This window comes from Salvelinus alpinus, chromosome 9, assembly GCF_045679555.1.
Source record: "Salvelinus alpinus chromosome 9, SLU_Salpinus.1, whole genome shotgun sequence".
NCBI classification, from domain to species: domain Eukaryota; kingdom Metazoa; phylum Chordata; class Actinopteri; order Salmoniformes; family Salmonidae; genus Salvelinus; species Salvelinus alpinus.
Window position 1 is genome coordinate 51,109,186 of NC_092094.1, and position 21,571 is coordinate 51,130,756.

The window sequence follows — 21,571 nt, forward strand, 5'->3', positions numbered from 1 at the left end:
TTTCTACTGGAGTCTGGTTTTAGGTCTGTAGACAGTTGTCTCAGTGACATCATGAACATTCTATTGTCATCCGACATCAAACTTGTCATTGTTGTTATGAAAAAGTATAAACACAAAAACGACAGGCTGCATGACATCAGCAGCCTGGTGGTCCAAAATAGTATAACTGGTGTATTTTAACACCAATAAACCCATCTGTTTAAACACAAATGTACTATATATATATATATATATATATATATATATATATATAACTTGGACAGTCTCGTTGACCTAACGTTATATCCTAATTTGACTTTGGTGCAAATCATGTTATTCTTCACATTACTGGCTCTCGTAAACTCACACTATATCAAAGTTTATTTTTCACATGCACAGGATACAGAAGGTATAAATGGTACAGTGAAATGGTTACTTGCATAGTGGAGTCTTTTGTTTAGACATGTAGCTAGCTAGCTAAATAATGAACCATAATCCCAACTCATAACGTTACTACCCTGCATGAATCTGCAGGTAGCTAAAGCTTACCAACTAGGTTCAATGTTAGCTAGCTAAAATTAGGCTATAACTAGCAATGCATATGGCTCAGAGATACAAATAATATTACTACACAGACCATACACAAAAGCTAACAGTATGCTTTAAATTGCAATGAAAACAACTTTGGCAAAATTAGAAACGTATAATATCTGAAAATGTAGCTAGACTCTCTTACTCGTATACATGGATAAACGCTTCTCCCTCTTTTTAAAAAACATTTATACGTCATTTTACCAGGTAAGTAGACTGAGAACACGTTCTCATTTACAGCAATGACCTGGGGAATAGTTACAGGGGAGAGGAGGGGGATGAATGAACCAATTGTAAACTGGGGATTATTAGGTGACCGTGAAGGTTTGAGAGCCAGATCAGGAATTTAGCTAGGACACCGGGGTTAACACCCCTACTCTTACGATAAGTGCCATGGGATCTTTAATGACCTCAGAGTCAGGACACCCGTTTAACGTCCCATCCGGAAGACGGCACCCTACACAGGGCAGTGTCCCCAATACATTGGGGATGTATTTTTTAGACCAGAGGAAAGAGTGCCTCCTACTGGCCCTCCAACACCACTTCCAGCAGCATCTGGTCTCCCATCCAGGGACTGACCAGGACCAACCCTGCTTAGCTTCAGAAGCAAGCCAGCAGTGGTATGCAGGGTGGTATCTTTGTCATGTATGCTATGGTTGCCCTTAGTTTGAAGATGTAATCCGGAGACAGGTGTTTTATACAACAGCCTTCTGTGTGTTCTCTGACTCCCTCTGCATATTTGCAATCAAAAGCCAGAATTTTCTCCATCTCCTTAGCTATCAAACTCTGCTTCCACCGGGCATGCCGCTGATTTTAAAACTCGGTCCTCCAGAAAGTGGAGAACATTAGCAACACTTTTGCAGTTCTTTGTAATATCTTTCAAAAAATACATGTTAGAAAGGATTACCTACACATACTGACCAGCTCATGTTACAGACAGAAGAGTATTACCTACACATACTGACCAGCTCATGTTACAGACAGAAGAGGATTACCTACACATACTGACCAGCTCATGTTACAGACAGAAGAGGATTACCTACACATACTGACCGGCTCATGTTACAGACAGAAGAGGATTACCTACACATACTGACCGGCTCATGTTACAGACAGAAGAGGATTACCTACACATACTGACCGGCTCATGTTACAGACAGAAGAGGATTACCTACACATACTGACCAGCTCATGTTATAGACAGAAGAGGATTACCTACACATACTGACCAGCTCATGTTATAGACAGAAGCGGGCTACATGGCAGACCAATCCAAACTCATCTCTCGGCATGTCCAGCCAATCATGGCTAGAGGGAAGGTTCCTGGCTTTTTCCATGGCTCGTATTTTATTCCTATTTACAGATGGCATACACATTTGTTATTAAGGCACATGAAAGTTCACATGTTCCAGAACACATTTCTGCCAACAAAAACAAAAATAAAAGTTTACGTTCAAATGCCTCCTGTGAAGTAGTGACGCTTGACATACGGATAGTTTCCTGAAACAAGTCACATTTACGCAAGTTAGCTGGTTCATTTATTGATCCTGCATTATAATATAGGCTACCCCTATCGAGTCCCTTCAGTTTAGCTCAAAAATGTTTATGATGCAAAACATAGCAACTGTCTGGGTCTCCACAAATGATGGATCAGATGTTGGAAAACACCTCTTCAGTTCAACTCCACATCTTCTAAAATTTGTGCTGTGAAGCATGTGCCCTGCACTGAGGGCAGATAAGGCCAGCTCTGCTGGTTGAATCGCAATATTTAGGAGCCACTGTTAATTTCCCTCCATACTCTGAACCCTTGAAGAGGTCCTCCTCCTCACACAGGTGTGCCTAGTGACAGGTGCAGCTCTTCCGTCTCAACATTCCTTAAGTCCTGGTGCCTCTCTGTGCTGGGTCACTGCCCAGATGCGAGAGCCATGAGAGGAGCAGTATGTGTGAGGAGTTGTAGTAGTTATACGACCTGCATGCCAAGCTGCTGAGCAGTGTCCTGTAGCATCACAGTGTCCTCCCCTGCCTGAGACGGGTCACCACTAGTCAGAACATAGAACACCCCCTCCCCCTGATCCCCCACCCCACCCTCCTCCAACAGCACCCCTCTCATCTCCACCTGTATGTCCGTGGAGTGTGCTACCGCCCTGGCATCCTCCTCGTCCTCCCCAGGCCCCAGGCTATCTGTCTGGGAAGCATCGTCTCCCTCCTCCCCCTCCTGGCCCTCCGGTCTCTCTCTCATCAGTTGTTCAGTCAGCTCCACGCTCTCATAGCGAATCAGCTGCAGACGCATAAAGCCGTCCTCGTGTTTCTTATACCTGGGAGAGAGAGGGAAGAGAGAAAGAAGTTAGCCACAAGACCAAAATGATGATCCAAATAGGCTCAGACTTTCTCATTCATTCCCATTCACCTACTAATGATACTGGTGCCAAACTACGTATATTGAATGAGATCTTACCAATGCAGACTATCTCCACATAAACATGCTGTTAGATACAATCTCAACCACACGCACTATAGAATTGGTTGTCCTAGTATGCTGGCTATAAATGCTCTGTTTGCCATGTTGAATGGCTCAGTGGTTGGTACCTGAATCGGGGGTGTCCGGAGGGCCATTTGAACTGGTGCTTCTTGAGGAGGTGGGCAGTGAGGTTGTTTCCCCTAGTGAAGCACTGCTCACAGACATGACACTTGTAGCGAGCCACAAAATCTCCCTGAGTTGTCAACACAAAAGGTAAACATGTTCAAATATAGTTTAGGCTTTGAGCGCATACATTAGAGTTGTCTTTACATGGCCGACTTGCACAACAGGGCTTCAAATGGTTATTTTCAGCACGGTTCCAGCAACTATGGCGGATGCATAACTAGGCCTGTCCAGTACAGCTTGGCTCAGCAGTGTGAAAAGTATACATCTCCCTCTCTCACCTCATGTACTTTCTTGTAGTGGTTCTTGATGGAGTGCAGTGAGCGTGTGGTGTAGTCACAGTTAGTGAGGTCACAGCGGTAGGCCGGCTCAGTGCTGTGGGTGTCCAGGTGTTTACGAAGGTCGATAAGGTTTTTACAGCTGAGATACACACACCACAGGAAAGATGGGTCACCCTTTACTAACATTCAGGCAATTGTTAACACTTGACCACACTAAAACAGGTACTTCTAAGATATAATTAATTTCCTTTTATAATAAAGTATGGACATCATCTCTGTCAAAGACGGATAGTGTTGGTTTATAATACAGACCGGGAGTCCTGGGTATTACTTTAGTATCTACTAACCTACCTGTACTCGCAGTATTCACAGCTGTAAGGCTTCTCCTTGCTATGGCGGAACTTGATGTGGTTCCGCAGCGATGAGGGGGACGGGCAGGTCATGTCACACAATGGACACTTGTAGTGGTTGACTAACAGCAGATAGGGGCAGAGAGAAAAAGGAACCGATCAGAACACTGCACTACTCGGCAGCAAACGATAGTAGCGATTGATCAACGTGTGATCTAAATACAAAGGGAATTCAAGGGGCTGACCATGATTCCTCATGTGGTCCCGCAGTAGTCTCTCCGTTGCAAAGCGCTTGGAGCAGTGGGAGCACTGAAACCTCTGACCTACGAGAGACAAGGGAAGGAACACACACACACGCGAGACAGTCATTAAGTAGTAAATATGTTATTGGGTTATACTTCAATGTTAACAAAGCCCTAAATCCAATCCACCCCTGAACATCCCCTCTCACCCTCGATGGTGGTCTGCCGTCTGATGTGGTCAAAGAACTTGGTGTTGTTGGCGAACATCCCTCCACAGATTGGGCAGGCCACCACCTTCTCCCCAGTGTGGCTCCGCAGGTGCTCCCGCAGCTTAAAACGCCCTTTAAACTTGGCCTCGCAGTCTAGAGAAAAGTCAGGGGGAAATAAGTAGTTGATATTCTCAGTTGTGGTATTCACTCTGGTTCCAGGTATCATTACAGCCGGTTATAGGCCAACCCTGCTCTTACCTATTTTATCCAGTCAATTCAAAGATAATTTTAAAAAAATACACACCAACTGAAAGACTCAGTCACCTCTCAGTTTCTCCTGAATAGTTGTAAGCTGCCACCTTCTGTACTACCATCTTGACAGGGGTCAGTGGACTCACCCTTCCAGCCACAGCACACCAATGTCTCCTTATCAGCAGAGGGTACGTCCATACACATGCTGTGCATCTCCACATGGCGGTAGAACCACTCTGGGTTGACCAGAGAGGGTTGCTGCAAACACGCATACAAAAAGACGTGTTCCTGTCAAAGACCGTTACTACGAGAGTGAGACCAACAAAAGCACATGATCTGATAACTTCCCCACTTAAACTGAGGTGCTTCATCCACTTGAATAGAACCTAAACCCATCTAAAGAAAACAGCTGTGTGTTCTGTGCATGTCCCTTGTCTATGCCCGGCTTAATACTAGGTCTGTCTGTCCACGAGCTTCACATCTAAGCTAGATATGACCCACACTAACAGCGTCTCACCTCACATTGTTCCCACTGGCAGATGAAGTTGTCTGTTATGTCAGGCACGATGTTGCGGTTGTGGAGGCCAATGGTGCAGGTGCCGAGGCTGGGCTGGGCCTTGAATACCCCCTGGCCCCACTGCTTCAGCTTGGTGTGGTAACAGTGAAAATACACATGGCGCTTCAACTCCTCAGCACTCTCCACAGAGCAGAACCCACAGTCTTTCCATATACAACTGTGCTCCTCTAGTGACAGAAAACAAACAAGAGACATGAATTTCAATGTGTGACCATGAAATTCCAAATACAAACTCGCAGAGTTCGGTCATCATTATTATCCCATAATTGTGGAAGACACTCATGATGTACACTGTTTACAGTGCATTCGGAAAGTATTCACACCCTTTGACTTTTTCCACTTTGTTACTTTACAAAGTGGGGTCACTTAGAAATTCTTGTTTTTGAAAGAAAAGCACATTTTTTGTCCATTAAAATAACATAAAATTGATCAGAAATACAGTGTAGACAATGTTAATGTTGTAAATGACTATTGTAGCTGGAAATGGCTGATTTTTTATGGAATATCTACATAGGCGTACAGAGGCCCATTATCGGCAACCATCACTCCTGTGTTCCAATGGCACATTGTGTTAGCTCATCCAAGTATATAATTTTTAAAAGGCTAAAACCCTTTTCCAGTTATGTTAACACAGCTGAAAACTGTTGTTCTGATTAAAGAAGCAATAAAGCTGGCCTTCTTAAGACTAGTTGAGTATCTGGAGCGTCAGCATTTGTGGGTTCGATTACAGGCTCAAATTGGCCAGAAACAAAGAACTTTCTTCTGAAACTTGTCACAACAGACAAAAACAGTGTGCTTAATCTAATAACACACAATTATACGTGTTCATGTCTTTATTGAACACACTGTGTAAACATTCAGTGTACAGTTGTGGGTATATGTGGGTTTTGGTTTGTCCACCTGCCTCTTGAGGATTGACCACAAGTTCTCAATGGGATTAAGGTCTGGGGAGTTTCCTAGCCATGGACCCAAAATATCGATGTTTTGTTCCCCGAGCCACTTAGTTATCACTTTTGCCTTATGGCAAGGTGCTCCATCATGCTTGAATCAACTTTAGGAGACGGACCTGGTGCTTGCTGAACTTTCTTGGGTGCCCTGAAGCCTTCTTCACAACAATTGAACCGCTCTCCTTGAAGTTCTTGATGGTCCGATAAATGGTTGATTTAGGTGCAATCTTACTGGCAGCAATATCCTTTCCTGTGAAGCCCTTTTTGTGCAAAGCAATGATGACGGCACATGTTTCCATGCAGGTAACCACGGTTGACAGAGGAAGAACAATGATTCCAAGCACCACCCTCCTTTTGAAGCTTCCAGTCTGTTATTCGAACTCAATCAGCATGACAGAGTGATCTCCAGCCTTGTCCTCGTCAACACTCACACCTGTGTTAACGAGAGAATCACTGACATGTCAGCTGGTCCTTTTGTGGCAGGGCTGAAATGCAGTGGAAATGTTTTTTGGGGATTCAGTTCATTTGCATGGCAAAGAGGGACTTTGCAAATAATTGCAATTCATCTGATCACTCTTCATAACATTCTGGAGTATATGCAAATTGCCATCATAAAAACTGAGGCAGCAGACTTTGTGAAAATGTATATTTTGTGTCATTCTAAAAACTTTTGGCCACGACCGTAGGGTGGAAAAAGTATGTGAACCCCTGGATTTCATAACTTATTGATCCTCTTTTAGGCTGGGTTTCTGTATAGCACTTTGTGACATCGACGGATGTAAAAATGGATTAATACATTTGATTGAATAACCTAAACCAAACGTTTTCTGTAGTTGCGGATCAGACCTGCACAACAGTCAGGAGGAATTTTGGACCATTCATCTTTACGAAACTGTTTCAGTTCAGCAATATTCTTGGGATGTCTGGTGTGAACCGCTCTATAGGTCATGGCACAGCATCTCAATCAGGTTGAGGTCAGGACTCTGACTGGGCCACAGCAGAATGCGTATTTTCTTCTGTTGAAGCCATTCTGTTGTTGATTTCCTACTGTGTTTTGGGTCGTTGTCCTGTTGCATTACCAAACTTCTGTTGAGCTTCAATTGGCGGACATATTTTTTTATTTTATTTATTTCACCTTTATTTAACCAGGTAGGCTAGTTGAGAACAAGTTCTCATTTGCAACTGCGACCTGGCCAAGATAAAGCATAGCAGTGTGAACAGACAACAACACAGAGTTACACATGGAGTAAACAATAAACAAGTCAATAACATGGTAGAAAAAAAAAGAGAATCTATATACAATGTGTGCAAAAGGCATGAGGTAGGCAATAAAACGAATAATTACAATTTAGCAGATTAACACTGGAGTGATAAATCATCAGATGATCATGTGCAAGAAGAGATACTGGTGTGCAAAAGAGCAGAAAAGTAAATAAATAAAAGCAGTATGGGGGGTGAGGTAGGTAAATTGGGTGGGTAGTTTACAGATGGACTATGTACAGCTGCAGCGATCGGTTAGCTGCTCGGATAGCAGATTTTTAAAGTTGTTGAGGGAGATAAAAGTCTCCAACTTCAGAGATTTTTGCAATTCGTTCCAGTCGCAGGCAGCAGAGAACTGGAAGGAAAGGCGTCCAAATGAGGTTTTGGCTTTAGGGATGATCAGTGAGATACACCTGCTGGAGCGCGTGCTGCGGGTGGGTGTAGCCATCGTGACCAGTGAACTGAGATAAGGCGGCACTTTACCTAGCATAGCCTTGTAGATGACCTGGAGCCAGTGGGTCTGACGACGAACATGTAGCGAGGGCCAGCCGACTAGGGCATACAGGTCGCAGTGGTGGGTCGTATAAGGTGCTTTAGTAACAAAACGGATGGCACTGTGATAAACTGCATCCAGTTTGCTGAGTAGAGTATTGGAAGCTATTTTGTAGATGACATCGCCGAAGTCGAGGATCGGTAGGATAGTCAGTTTTACTAGGGTAAGTTTGGCGGCGTGAGTGAAGGAGGCTTTGTTGCGGAATAGAAAGCCGACTCTAGATTTGATTTTGGATTGGAGATGTTTGATATGAGTCTGGAAGGAGAGTTTGCAGTCTAGCCAGACACCTAGGTACTTATAGATGTCCACATATTCTAGGTCGGAACCGTCCAGGGTGGTGATGCTAGTCGGGCGTGCGGGTGCAGGCAGCGAACGGTTGAAAAGCATGCATTTGGTTTTACTAGCGTTTAAGAGCAGTTGGAGGCCACGGAAGGAGTGTTGTATGGCATTGAAGCTCGTTTGGAGGTTAGATAGCACAGTGTCCAAGGATATAGGATACATATAGCCTAACATTCTCCTGCAAAATGTTTTGATAAACATGGGAATTAATTTTTCCGTCAATGATAGCAAGCTGTCCAGGCCCAGAGGTAGCAAAGCAGCCCAAACCATGATGCTCCCTCCACCATACTTTACAGTTGAGATGAGGTTTTGATGTTGGTGTGCTGTGCCATTTTTTCTCCACACATAGTGTTGTGTGTTCCTTCCAAATAACTCAACTTTAGTTTCAACTGTCCTGCACAGAATATTTTGCCAGTAGCACTGTGGAACATCCAGGTGCTCTTTTGCGAACTTCAGACGTGCAGAAATGTTTTTTTTTGGACAGCAGTGGCTTCTTCCGTGGTGTCCTCCCCTGAACACCATTATTGTTTAGTGTTTTTCGTATCATAGACTCGTCAACAGAGATGTTAGCATGTTCCAGAGATTTCTGTAAGTGTTTAGCTGACACTAGGATTCTTCTTTACCTCATTGAGCATTCTGCGATGTGCTCTTGCAGTCATCTTTACAGGATGGCCACTCTTAGGGAGAGTAGCAACAGTGCTGAACTTTCTCCATTTACAGACAAAAAAAAGGCATGCACTGATTCTCGCACACAAGCTTGGCATCATTCACAAGCGATAGTATAATCATTCACAAGTGATGTGGTAATATTGTCACCCATCAGACTGTTCTTGATCTAATCTTGTCTTTACATATACTAAATAATATGTGACATTTGTTTTGATTTAGAATGGACTATTATCATGCACCCGTTTCGAAACAGGGGCAGGGAGGAGAAAAAAATCTACGCACTTAAATAGCAAACAGAGGATGCTTTTCCTATGGTTTATTTTCATGCCAGCCAGATAGGCTATATTCCTGTTGTAAAGAGAAGCAAATGTGCTTAATATCAGGAAAGTTGAGAAATACACATAGTAGGCCTAGCCTATATAAAGCTGATGGGATTCTCCTCTTTTTAATAGAGGCCATTCTCTATTACTCTATCACACAATGCCTTTAGAAATGTTGCGCAACATGAGCTATCATGAAGTGTTTGATTAGATTTTTGATTACATTTGCATTGACGTCAGAGTGATTAGTGGGACAATAGTGTGCGGAGCACCAGGTAATTAGTATGTTTGGTAGGCTACTAATGACCATCAGCAGCAGCAGAGCTTGGAGGAGCCTAATTATCGTGATTAAACAGTCACATGGAATTTGACTGCCCTCATGACTCGTGACCATCGGTGTGGCAGTAATACGATCACCGTAACAGCCCTAGTCCTGCTAAGCATTCAAAATGGAACAAGTACTTTTGGGTGTCAGGGAAAATGTATGAAGTAAAAAGAACATTATTTTCATTAGGAATGTACTCAGTAAAGTAAATATTTTCAAAAATATAAATAGTATTTATATTTTTGAAAATGTTTACAGTCCATGGTAAGACAAAAATATAAATAGTATAGATACCCCAAGAAAAGACTTAAGTAATTTAGTATTTTTACTGAAGTACTTTACACCACTGAGCATATCACTCATCCCTTGGTGCTAGCACAGATCCAATACTCAGAGATCATCTCAGGACCCCTCACCCTTGACCCATCCTCCTCTACTTTCTTCACTGCCTCAGCATACGACACCTTCTGCGCTACTCTGACCACCTCCACCTGCCTCTCTCGCACCGGACACTTCCGAGCCCCAGCAACATGGTCACCCCTACAGCTGACAACTTTACCTACCGAAACTACACAATCCTCTGTCCCATGCCCACCTGTATAATTCCCACATCTTGGCATCTCCCTCCTAAATACTGCTGCTACATGACCATAAACGTTGCACCTGAAACACTGCAGTGGATTCGTCACAAAAGCTCTAACAGGTCTGCGTCACACCAAACAGCGGGAGCCACAAACACCAGGAATCCTCAACCTGTACACTTAACGCTACTCCAGAAATCACTCCTTCAAATGGTGCCCCATTCCTAATCGCAAAGCAAGAAACAGATCTTGACCCATGTTGCGTGACACAGAGCACTCACTCCCTCTGGTCCAAAGAAACAAACTAATTTCACAAGTCCACTACAGGTTACCTTCACTGATTCAACAGCTTCCCCACCCACCCTGAAACCACAAATAGGTCCGCCAAAAGGCAAGGATCCACTTTCTCCAAAAATGTCTCTCCTCCTGGACCATATTCTTCTTCAACATGTCCATCAATGCCAGACACGGGCTCCAAGCTCTTTACTACACCTTCCACCTAGCTTAACTCACCCTTATTCACTTACATTTCACCACCAGGACTAGGTCTGGCACTGTTTGCACTTGACACCAATCATCTTCGACACCCCATTTCAATTTTTACTACTTTCTGAAATTTGATTGATGGAACAATCCAGCCAATAGGAGGCTGATTGGTCAGAAGTAAAAAAAGGTACTGGCTCCACAGCAGCTCAAATAAAACATTTGACTTATGAATCTCTGTTTACAAACTTTAAAAAACTTTCTTCGAGTTTACGAATCTCTTGGTAACGTGACAGAACTCAGCGCGCAGATTAAAATGTACAAGTGTATTTTTGATTCACAGCAGAATATTCATAGTCGTAAAAATAAATGCTTGCAAATCTTATTCAATGTATTCAAATGTCAAGTTACACATGATACAAGCTCACTAAATGTAATCACATATTTGCAAGTCGTACTTGCAGCCACAAATAATGTGCAACAACGAAATTCAAAATACAAACTCACAGGGTTCATTATTATCCCACACACTATAGGCGTAGGTACTTTATCTCAAATCATATTAACTTTTCTTTGTCCTGTGTTTTGATGAAAAGTTAAAGTTGAGCATTCACTGGCTTTTCCTCTCATGTAATGTCTCTCACAGAGTGCCACTCCACGTCGGAGGCACAGGCTGTGAAAAGAGACGACTCCATTCTCCCCCCCCACCCGCTCACCAAATGAGAAATTGTCACCTTCCTCTATGTCCAGCGCCTTGAAGTGACCCTCCACATGCCCGCAGAACTCCTGCATCTGATCGAATGACTCTTGACAAGAACCCCACTCACACGCCAACTCAAGCGGTGAGTCATCTTTTCTCGCCGGTTTGTTTGCAGGAGGCATCTCTCACTATGAGTCTTATGCACGGTCGTGTATTGGGAAAAAGATAACGTCGTTATATGGAAACGAAAATTGTCTTGCTAGCTAGCTAAACTGGACAGCTGCCATTAGCCAACGTTAATATCCACGTGTGACAACAACGTTCTGATATCGTTACAACAAATGTGATCATGTTGAAAAGTCCAAAACACAATTGCTCAGTTATTTAGACTAAGAATAAACAAATCTACAAGTTCGCTAGCTACCTGGATGTTGTTAGCCAAACGTTTCCTGATGTGTTTCTGAGCTCCAATCAGAAATCACTTCATAGTCAGTGTCCAATGGACTTTCAGTAAAAGTCAGCCCAATAATGTATTGGCCAATCACGTAAGGCGGTTCCATGGGCTAGATGGGTACGACTGGAAAATTGACCTCTGAAAACAGGAACGATTAGAAACAGTTCCATTTAGAAATATCAGTTGTGTCTGTATTCGGCATTAGACTCAAAATAATGAAATAACAATTTCATAAAGGACATGATTTGTTCTGAGCACTTATTTATTTCCTGGTTTGAGCATTCCATTACAAACGTAAAACACATCATAAAGTATTGTACACTTGTATTTACATTCTTACAACCAGCAGAATTAACCCAGTGTCAAATGAGCCTAACAGCATGAACGCAAAGCTTACAAATACATTATGGATTGAGAAAAAACTGTTTTCACATTCCATGTCCTTCTTTAATAAGTTCGTAAAAATACACCTCCTAACCAATAATACAAAGAAAAGTCTTGGTATATTCATCTAGCTCTTGCAGTGGTGTAAAGTAAAAAATACTTTAAAGTACTACTTAAGTAGTTTTTTGGGGTATCTGTACTTGGCTTTACTATTTATATTTTTGACTACTTTTACTTTTACTTCACTACATTACTAAAGACAATATTGTATTTTTACTCCATACATTTTCCCCGACAACCCAAAGTACTCTTTACATTTTGAATGCTTAGCAGGACAGGAAAATTGTGAAATTCACGTACTTCAGGCGGACTCACTTGACGGTCTGACGGACTCACTTGACACAAATGCATCTTTTTTAAATAATGTCTAAGTGTTGGAGTGTGCCCCTGGCAAGCCGTACATTTTAAAAACAAAAATATGGTGTTGTCGGCTTTGCTTAAAATAAGGAATTTGAAATGATATATACTTTTTACTTTTGATATTTAAGTATATTTTAGCGATTACATTTACTTTTGATACTTAAGTATATTTAAAACCAAATACTTTTAGACTTTTACTAAAGTAGTAATTTAGTGGGTGACTTCCTTTTTAATTGAGTAACTTTCTATTAAGGCATTGTTACTTTTACTCAAGTATGACAATTGGATACTTTTTCCACTATTGAGCTCTTGTAATCGCACCCATATTACTCTCCACCCTCAACTCCTCTAGAATTAAAGTAAGGCTTTAAACCCCTCAGAGAATAACTACAGATATCCTCCTAATCCCTCAATATGTTTGTGTCACAAAGAGTAGAAATCCTCGATATAGTCTTGGCTTGGACCTGGATATGGCCCCCCTGTGTTTCTTTTCACAACTGTATGATTGTGATTCAGTGCGTCATCGTTCATCCAAAACATGGTAAATTTCCCATACTAAATGCAGATTCTCAACCTAGCCTCAGAGCATTTCGTATTATTCTGCATGTAAATCTGAGACACCCCATTTAGTATGATATGTTACGTTTCGTATGGTATGTATTCATTTGTGGATGTCCATCACACATTAATTGCAATGCTCTAGAGGGGCATGATTTTTCACCGTCCCTTTTTCTTTGAAGAACTGAAGTCATCCTCAGCTCTCAGTCTTGTAAACGGACCAATTGTAACGCAAAAAGGGAGATGTGTAGCAATAATCAAGGAATCTGAGAGCGAACCGGCTCTACATGTTTTCTGACCTGTGACCCACTGACACCTCCACCAGTTAGAGAGGAGTAAGGGACAGTTATACATTTAATGGGGTGGGTGGGATGGTCCAAAAAACGGTAGGGTTGTGTGATTTGGTTTTTAGCTTTGGGGAGGGTTGTGTGATTTTACTATTGTCTACAGAGCTGTAGACCACACTAGAGCTGTAGACCATACAAAGAGAGCGTACAAAGGTCTCCCTCGCCCTCCATTTGGCAAATCTGACCACAATTCTATCCTCCTGATTACTGCTAACAAGCAAAAATTAAAGCAGGAAGCACCAGTGATTCGGTTTATAAAAAAGTCGTCAGATGAAGCAGATGCTAAACTACAGGACTGTTTTGCTAGCACAAACTGGAATATGTTCCGGGATTCTTCCGAAGGCATTGAGGAGTGCACCACATCAGTTACTGGCATCGAGGACGTCATCCCCACAGTGACTGTACGTACATACCCCAACCAGAAGCCATGGATTACAGGAAACATTCACACTGAGCTAAAGGATAGAGCCACCGCTTTCAAGGTGTGGGACTCTAACCCGGAAGCTTTTAAGAAATCCTGCTATGCCCTCAGACGAACCATAAAACAGGCAAAGTGCCAGTACAGAACTAAGATTTAATCGTACTACACCGGCTCCGACGCTTGTCTTATGTAGCAGGGCCTGCAAACTGTTACAGACTACAAAGGCCGCAAGCTGCCCAGTGACACGAGCCTGGCAGTCGAGCTAAATCACTTCTATGCTCGCTTCGAGGCAAGCAACACTGAGGCATGCATGAGAGCACCAGCTGTTCCGGACGACTGTGTGATCACGCTCTCCGTAGCCGATGTGAGTAAGACCTTTAAACAGGTCAACATTCACAAGGCCGCGGGGACAGACGGATTACCAGGACATGTGCTCCGGGCATGTGCTGACCAACTGGCAGGTGTCTTCACTGACATTTTCAACATGTCCTTGATTGAGTCTGTAATACCAACATATTTCAAGCAGACCACCATAGTCCCTGTGCCCAAGAACACTAAGGTAACCTGCCTAAATGACTATACACCCGTAGCGCTCACGTCCATAGCCATGAATTGCTTTGAAAAGCTGGTCATTGCTCACATTAACAACATTATCCCAGAAACCCTAGACCCACCCAAACAGATCCACAGATGATGCAATCTCTATTGCCCTTTCCCACCTGGACAAAAGGCACACCTACGTGAGAATGCTATTCATTGACTACAGCTCAGCATTCAACACAAGTGCCCTCAAAGCTCATCACCAAGCTAAGGATCCTGGGACTAAACACATCCCTCTGCAACTGAATCCTGGACTTCCTGACGGGCCGCCCCCAGGTGGTGAGGGTAGGTAGCAACACATCCGCCACACTGATTCTCAACACTGGAGCCCCTCAGGGGTGCATGCTCAGTCTCCTCTTGTACTCCCTTTTCACCCATGACTGTGTGGCCAGACACGACTCCAACACCATCAATACGTTTGCAGAAGACACAACAGTGGTAGGCCTGATCACCGACAACGATGAGACAGCCTATAGGGTGGAGGTCAGGGACCTGGCCGGGTGGTGCCAGAATAACAAACTATCCCTCAACGTAATCAAGACAAAGATGATCGTGGACTACAGAAAAAGGAGGACCGAGCACTCCCCCATTCTCATCGACAGGGCTGTAGTGGAGCAGGTTGAGAGCTTCAAGTTCCTTGGTGTCCACATCCCCAACAAACTAGAATGGTCCAAACACACCAAGACAGTCGTGAAGAGGGCACGACAAAGCCTATTCCCCCTCAGAAAACTAAAAAGATTTGGCATGGGTCCTCAGATCCTCAAAAGGTTCTACAGCTGCAACATTGAGAGCATCCTGACTGGTTGCATCACTGCCTTGTACAGCAACTGCTCGGCCTCCGACCGCAAGGCACTACAGAGTGTAGTGCGTATGGCCCAGTACATCACTGGGGCCAAGCTGCCTCCCATCCAGGACCTCTACACCAGGCGGTGTCAGAGGAAGGCCCAAGACCCCAGCCACCCCAGTCATAGACCTTTCTCTCTGCTACCGCATGGCAAGTGGTGCCGGAGCACCAAGTCTAGAACCAAAATGCTTCTCAACAGCTTCTACCCCTAAGCCATAAGAGTCCTGAACAGGTAATCAAATGGCTACCCGGACTATTTGCATTGTGTGTGTGTGTCCCCCACCCCTCTTTTACGCTGCTGCTACTCTCTGTTTATCATCTATGCATAGTCACTTTAACTATACCTACATGTACATATTACCTCAATTAGCCCGACTAACCGGTGCCTGTATATACAGTTGAAGTCAGAAGTTTACATACACCTTAGTCAAATACATTTAAACTCAGTTTTTCACAATTCCTGACATTTAATCCTAGTAAAAATTCCCTGTCATAGGTCAGTTAGGATCACCACTTAAGCCATTTTGCTACAACTTTGGAAGTACGCTTGGGGTCATTGTCCATTTGGAAGACCCATTTGCTACCAAGCTTTCACTTCCTGATTGATGTTTTGAGATGTTGCTTCAATATATCCACATCATTTTCTCTCCTCATGATGTCATCTATTTTGTGAAGTGCACCAGTCCCTCCTGCAACAAAGCACCCCCATAACATGATGCTGCCACCCCCGTGCTTCACGGTTGGGATGGTGTTCTTCGGCTTGCAAGCCTCCCCCTTTTTCCTCCAAACATAACAGTTCTATTTTTGTTTCATCAGACCAGAGGACATTTCTCCAAAAAGTACAATCTTTGTCCCCATGTGCAGTTGCAAACCGTAGTCTGGCTTTTTTATGGCGATTTTGGAGCAGTGGCTTCTTCCTTCCTGAGCGGCCTTTCAGGTTATGTCGGTATAGGCCTCGTTTTACTGTGGATATAGATACTTTTGTACCTGTTTCCTCCAGCATCTTCACATGGTCCTTTGCTGTTGTTCTGGGATTGATTTGCACTTTTTGCACCAAAGTACGTTCATCTCTAGGAGACAGAATGCGTCTCCTTCCTGAGCGGTATGACGGCTGCGTGGTCCCACAGTGTTTATAGATGTGTACTATTGTTTGTACAGATGAACGTGGTACCTTCATCCATTTGGAAATTGCTCCCAAGGATGAACCAGACTTGTGGAGGTCTACAATTTGTTTTCTGAGGTCTTGGCTGATTTCTATTGATTTCCCCATGATGTCAAGCAAATAGGCACTGAGTTTGAAGGTAGGCCTTGAAATACATCCACACTTCCAATTGAGTCAAATGATGTCAATTAGCCTATCAGAAGCTTCTAAAGCCATGACATCATTTTATGGAATTTTCCAAGCTGTTTAAAGGCACAGTCAACTTAGTGTACTTCTGACCCCCAGGATTTGTGATACAGTGAATTATAAGTGAAATAATCTGTCTGTAAACAATTGATGGAAAAATTACTTGTGTCATGCACAAAGTAGATGTCCTAACCGACTTGTCAAAACTATAGTTTGTTAACAAGAAATGTGGTTGAAAAACGAGTTTTAATGACTCCAAACTAAGTGTATTTAAACTTCTGACTTCAATTGCATGTGATCAACATGCAGTAGGAAAACACGCAGTATGTAACCAAAACAGTCACATTCCACTTACTCTATTCTCCAATTCGTCATCCCTGCTGGGGTGTTTCTCAGACAGACACTGTTGGAATTGGTCACCCTATTGAATAATTGGTGACAGTTCAGTTTTGGACAGACCTGCATTTTGTGTTCATGGATATACAGAAAACCCATGAGGACCACATGGCTTAGTAAAATGGTCAACATTTTGTGACATACCCAAATAAGGCAAAATCCATTAACAAATAAGACCAACCTGTTGATCAATGGTCGATCGTTCTTCTTGGTGGCACACTTATGGCCAGAGAATTTTGCACCCAGATGCCTTGCCTTCGCTTTATTGGCATAGGACTTTCCACACTTCCGCCAATGGTCAGTACAGCAGCCAGTCGGTAGACACCCGTCTGGGCGCTGTCCGATGAGGAGCAGTAGCACGTCTCCGTTGGCAACAGGGTAATAACATGCTGCTTTGTCTGGGAAGCCCTGTTAGAGGAATGATTGGGTGCTTGGCACCAGAATGATTCGTCCTTTTGCCACAGTCATCCTGGCCAAGGCCTCCGCTCCAGTTTCTGCCATGTCAACCTCTTCCTGTGCCACACAGGACTGGATGCCTTCAGCAAAGGACACCATGTCTTTCTCCAATGTGTGGTAGGGGACAGTGGTGGTGGTTATTCGCCTGGAAAATTGCTCATGGCACTCAGGGGTCAGCTGGAAATTTTCTAGGTTACAGTAGCCCCGCAGCACTTCCCTCAAGGCAAGGGTTTGGAGTTTTTTTTACTCTGACCTTCCATCCAACCAATGCCTTGAGGACAGCATTGAAGCTCTCTGAGCAGTTGTTGGTAATTCCGTCTGACTGGATGCCCAAGCTGTTTAGCACATATTGTGTGTGCTCTCTTGTCCATGGCGTCGGACACCGACTGATAGAAATAAGCTTTAAAATCAGGGCTCCAGTGTGCATTCGTAGTCACTCCTTGATTTTGAGGCCAAGAGCTCTTGGGTGGCGTTCTGGTAATCGGCCACAGCTTGGGCACCCTCTGACCCCATCTTGTGCTTCACATTGTTCGAGATGTGGTTACAGCAATTGACCATCCTGGCTTGCAGGAGGTACAGACTGGATTACTCCCTCAATAGTCACCTCACGGTCTGTGCAGAAGATTGCTGTTGATAGTTGGGGAAGGAGTGAAAGGATGGTGTGAAAGAACTGTTTGTGGTTTTCCATGTGCCGGGTGGTGTGAATGAGGAATGCCAGGGGAAGGACAGGTGCCTCTTGAAATGCTACATTACGGAAAACAAGGGGTAAGCATAAAGATTGCCGAGGTCAAACGTGGTGTCATAGTGAAAAATGCGTGCTCCTTGGTGTTTTGATTTTAATGCCTGCCTTGGCCTCTTCAACCATTTCTGGTGCTGCCACCACTAGAAGGGTTGTGGGTCGAGTCTCCATATGTGTGACAATTCCAGGGAGAATATCACATATTATATGTGTTGCCACCAACTCGCCCCTGTCCAAAACAGTCAGGTCCCTTGCTCGATGAATTGTGTTCTTGACTTGTGCCAATTTGTGAGGTTGATACTCCGGCATGAATGATGCATTTGCGGGTGGTGGTGGGTTATGTCCGAGTATACAGTTGTGGCCAAAAGTTTTGAGAATGACACAAATATTAATTTCCACAAAGTTTGCTGCTTCAGTGTCTTTAGATATTTTTGTCAGATGTTACTATGGAATACTGAAGTATAATTACAACCATTTCATAAGTGTCAAAGGCTTTTATTGACAATTACATGAAGTTGATGCTAAGAGTCAATATTTGCAGTGTTGACCCTTCTTTTTCAAGACCTCTGCAATTCGCCCTGGCATGCTGTCAATTAACTTCTGGGCCACATCCTGACTGATGGCAGCCCACTCTTGCATAATCAATGCTTGGAGTTTGTCAGAATTTGTGGGTTTTTGTTTGTCCACCAGCCTCTTGAGGATTGACCACAAGTTCTCAATGGGATTAAGGTCTGGGGAGTTTCCTGGCCATGGACCCAAAATATCGATGTTTTGTTTTTTAATTGAAATTCATCTGATCACTCTTCATAACATTCTGGAGTACAGTAATCCCTCGTTTATCGCGGGGGTTACGTTCCGAAAATGACCCGCGATAAGTGAAATCCGCGAAATAGAAAACTTTTTTTTTTTTTACAATTAGCAACTATTACATGTATACAAATACAGTGACTCACGTGTAGGCCGTTTCACTGCTCACGTGTAGGCCGTTTCACTGCTCTTTAATGTAAATTTGCCAAGCTGTTTTATGTACGTACACATAACTGCACGAGACGACAAAATGATAGCACAATTCGTAGCATGTTTTGATACAAGAAGCGGGAGTGAGTTTTTAGCGAATCAGAATGCAGAGCACAATGCACCAAAAAAAAATGCATTATGAAAATCCGCGAAATAGCGAATCCGCGATAAGTGAACCGCGAAGTGGCGAGGGATCACTGTATATGCAAATTGCCATCATACAAACTGAGGCAGCAGACTTTGTGAAAATTGATATTTGTGTCATTCTCAAAACAATTGGCCACGACTGTACTTTGCCAGGTGTTTCAGTCGTTCGCCTGGACATTTCATCTATAATTGAGGTCGGATTAAATCCCTTGTTTGCTGCTGTTGGCTGTTGCCGTGTGGGACAGCAGAGTAGTGAATTAGCATGGGAGTATGAGGTTGGTGCAGGAACTCGTACTCCCTGTTTTGGAGCCCTGGTGCTTCCTTCCCTGCATAGTACCCGTATTTCTGGTGAACGCCGAAGGAAGGCTATGGGATCCCTTCTGAATCCATTGCTTTTGGTCTGCCTCCCAGTCCTCACATGACGAGGAACTACCCACAAACATAAAAATGTCTCCAGGCTTGGGGTGGAGTGGTGGAAAGTGGGATACCTTAGCGGGATCAACCGTTTCAATCATTTCAGCTGTTTGTGCTGGAGTTAACTTCTTATGGGCAGGTAGCTAGCGTCCCACCTGGCCAACATCCTGTGAAATTGCAGAGCGCCAAATTCAAAATACAGAAATAGTCAAATTAAACATTCATAAAAATACAAGTGTTATACATCGGCTTAAAGATGAACTTCTTGTTAATCCAGTCGCTGTGTCAGATTTCAAAAAGGCTTTACGGCGAAAGTATATCATGCGATTATCTGAGGACAGCGCCCCGCATACAAAAGCATACAAACATTTTACAACCAAGTAAATTAATTACAAAAGTCAGAAATAGCGATAAAATTAATCACTTACCTTTGATGATCTTCATATGGTTGCAGTCACAAGAGTCCCTGTTACACAATAAATGTTTGTTTTGTTCGATAAAGTCCCTCTTTATGTCCCAAAAACTCTGTTTTGTTGGCACGTTTTGTTCAGTAATCCACTGGCTCAAAGGCGGTCAGGACATGCAGACGAATACATCCTAATAGTACCGGTAAAGTTTTTCGAAACAAGTCAAACGATGTTTATAATTAATCCTCAGGTTGTCTATTGTCTAAATAATCAATAATATTTCAACCGGACAATAGCGTCTTCAATAGAAAGGAAAAACAACGAACGGTGCGCAATCGGTCACGCGTGCAAAACAGCTCTGGTTCATTCTACAGTCCACTTAGAAAATGTTCTCATTCTTCCTCATTTTTCAGAATACAAGCCTGAAACAATGTCTAAAGAATGTTGACATCTAGTTGAAGCCATAGGAACTGCAATCCGGGTCCTATCCCATTACATACTGTATAGGCATTCAACAGAAAAGTACCCACATCAAAAATATCCCACTTCCTGGATGGATTTTCCTCAGGTTTTCGCCTGCCATATCAGTTCTGTTATACTCACAGACATTATTTTAACAATTTTGGAAACTCTAGTGTTTTCTATCCAATATTACCATGCATATGCATATCCTAGCTTCTGGGCCTGAGTAACAGGCAGTTTACATTGGGCACCTCATTCATCCAAAATTCAAAATACTGCCCCCTACCCAAGAGAGGTTTTAAAGGCAGTGGGCGTGTGATGTATACTTTCTGGGGTAGTGATTGGGGGACCTGGGGTAGTGATGGGGCAATCTGGGATTGACGGAGTGGGGTTGTGCATTGGCCATCCTTCCCTTTGTCCACACATCGTAGAGTTGACGGCGATAGCTGAGGGTGGTCGACCTTTCCAGTTCATTGACCAGCACAGGGAAAAAAATTATTTTGATGATGGTAGCCTGCTGCTGTAACTTCCTCTGAACGGAGGCAATGTCATCAAAAGTTGCTGCCCTCTTTCTCTTTGGCATTCTGATAAGGAAAATGACATTGGGATAAATATGGAGATAGCACAAGACACTTAGGACAAGGGCCCTGACCTCCAGGAGGCCCCCAATGATTGATTGTGTTAGTCACTCTCACTCAGATATGGTCTGCATTGCATAACTCTTAGCAAAATGTGTAGAATTGCAGGAAATTAGCTGGAAAACTGCACTTTTTTCTCAGTTCCATGGCAAAATTTGTAGAATTGCATGAAATGTCTTCTAAAATTGCTAAACTTCTCTCCGCCCAATGGCAACATTTC

The 21,571-nt window shown here is 43.4% G+C and overlaps 2 protein-coding genes across 3 annotated transcripts in view; one reads left to right on the forward strand and one right to left on the reverse strand.

Annotated features, from left to right (window-relative positions):
* Positions 1-342: 342 nt before the first annotated feature.
* On the reverse strand, positions 343-11,758 carry LOC139530314 (histone H4 transcription factor-like). Of its 2 annotated transcripts, none has more exons than XM_071326605.1 (9): positions 11,334-11,758; positions 5,063-5,289; positions 4,692-4,803; positions 4,294-4,446; positions 4,088-4,165; positions 3,844-3,964; positions 3,493-3,631; positions 3,157-3,281; positions 343-2,885 (listed from the first exon to the last, which is right to left on the reverse strand). In XM_071326605.1, the coding sequence occupies exons 1-9, from the start codon at positions 11,479-11,481 to the stop codon at positions 2,531-2,533; spliced, it is 1,458 nt and encodes a 485-aa protein (XP_071182706.1). In that variant the 5' UTR covers positions 11,482-11,758; the 3' UTR covers positions 343-2,530. The 2 variants fall into 2 exon arrangements, with proteins under 2 accessions (XP_071182706.1, XP_071182704.1); XM_071326603.1 differs by having other exon boundaries at positions 11,316-11,758.
* Positions 11,329-21,571, forward strand: part of LOC139530313 (nuclear cap-binding protein subunit 3-like) — a 41,248-nt gene continuing 31,005 nt past the window's right edge. Inside the window, exon 1 of the mRNA XM_071326600.1 lies at positions 11,329-11,441. Within this exon, the coding sequence (XP_071182701.1) occupies positions 11,400-11,441 (42 nt within the window). The 5' untranslated portion in view covers positions 11,329-11,399. The remainder of the gene's footprint in view (positions 11,442-21,571) is intronic.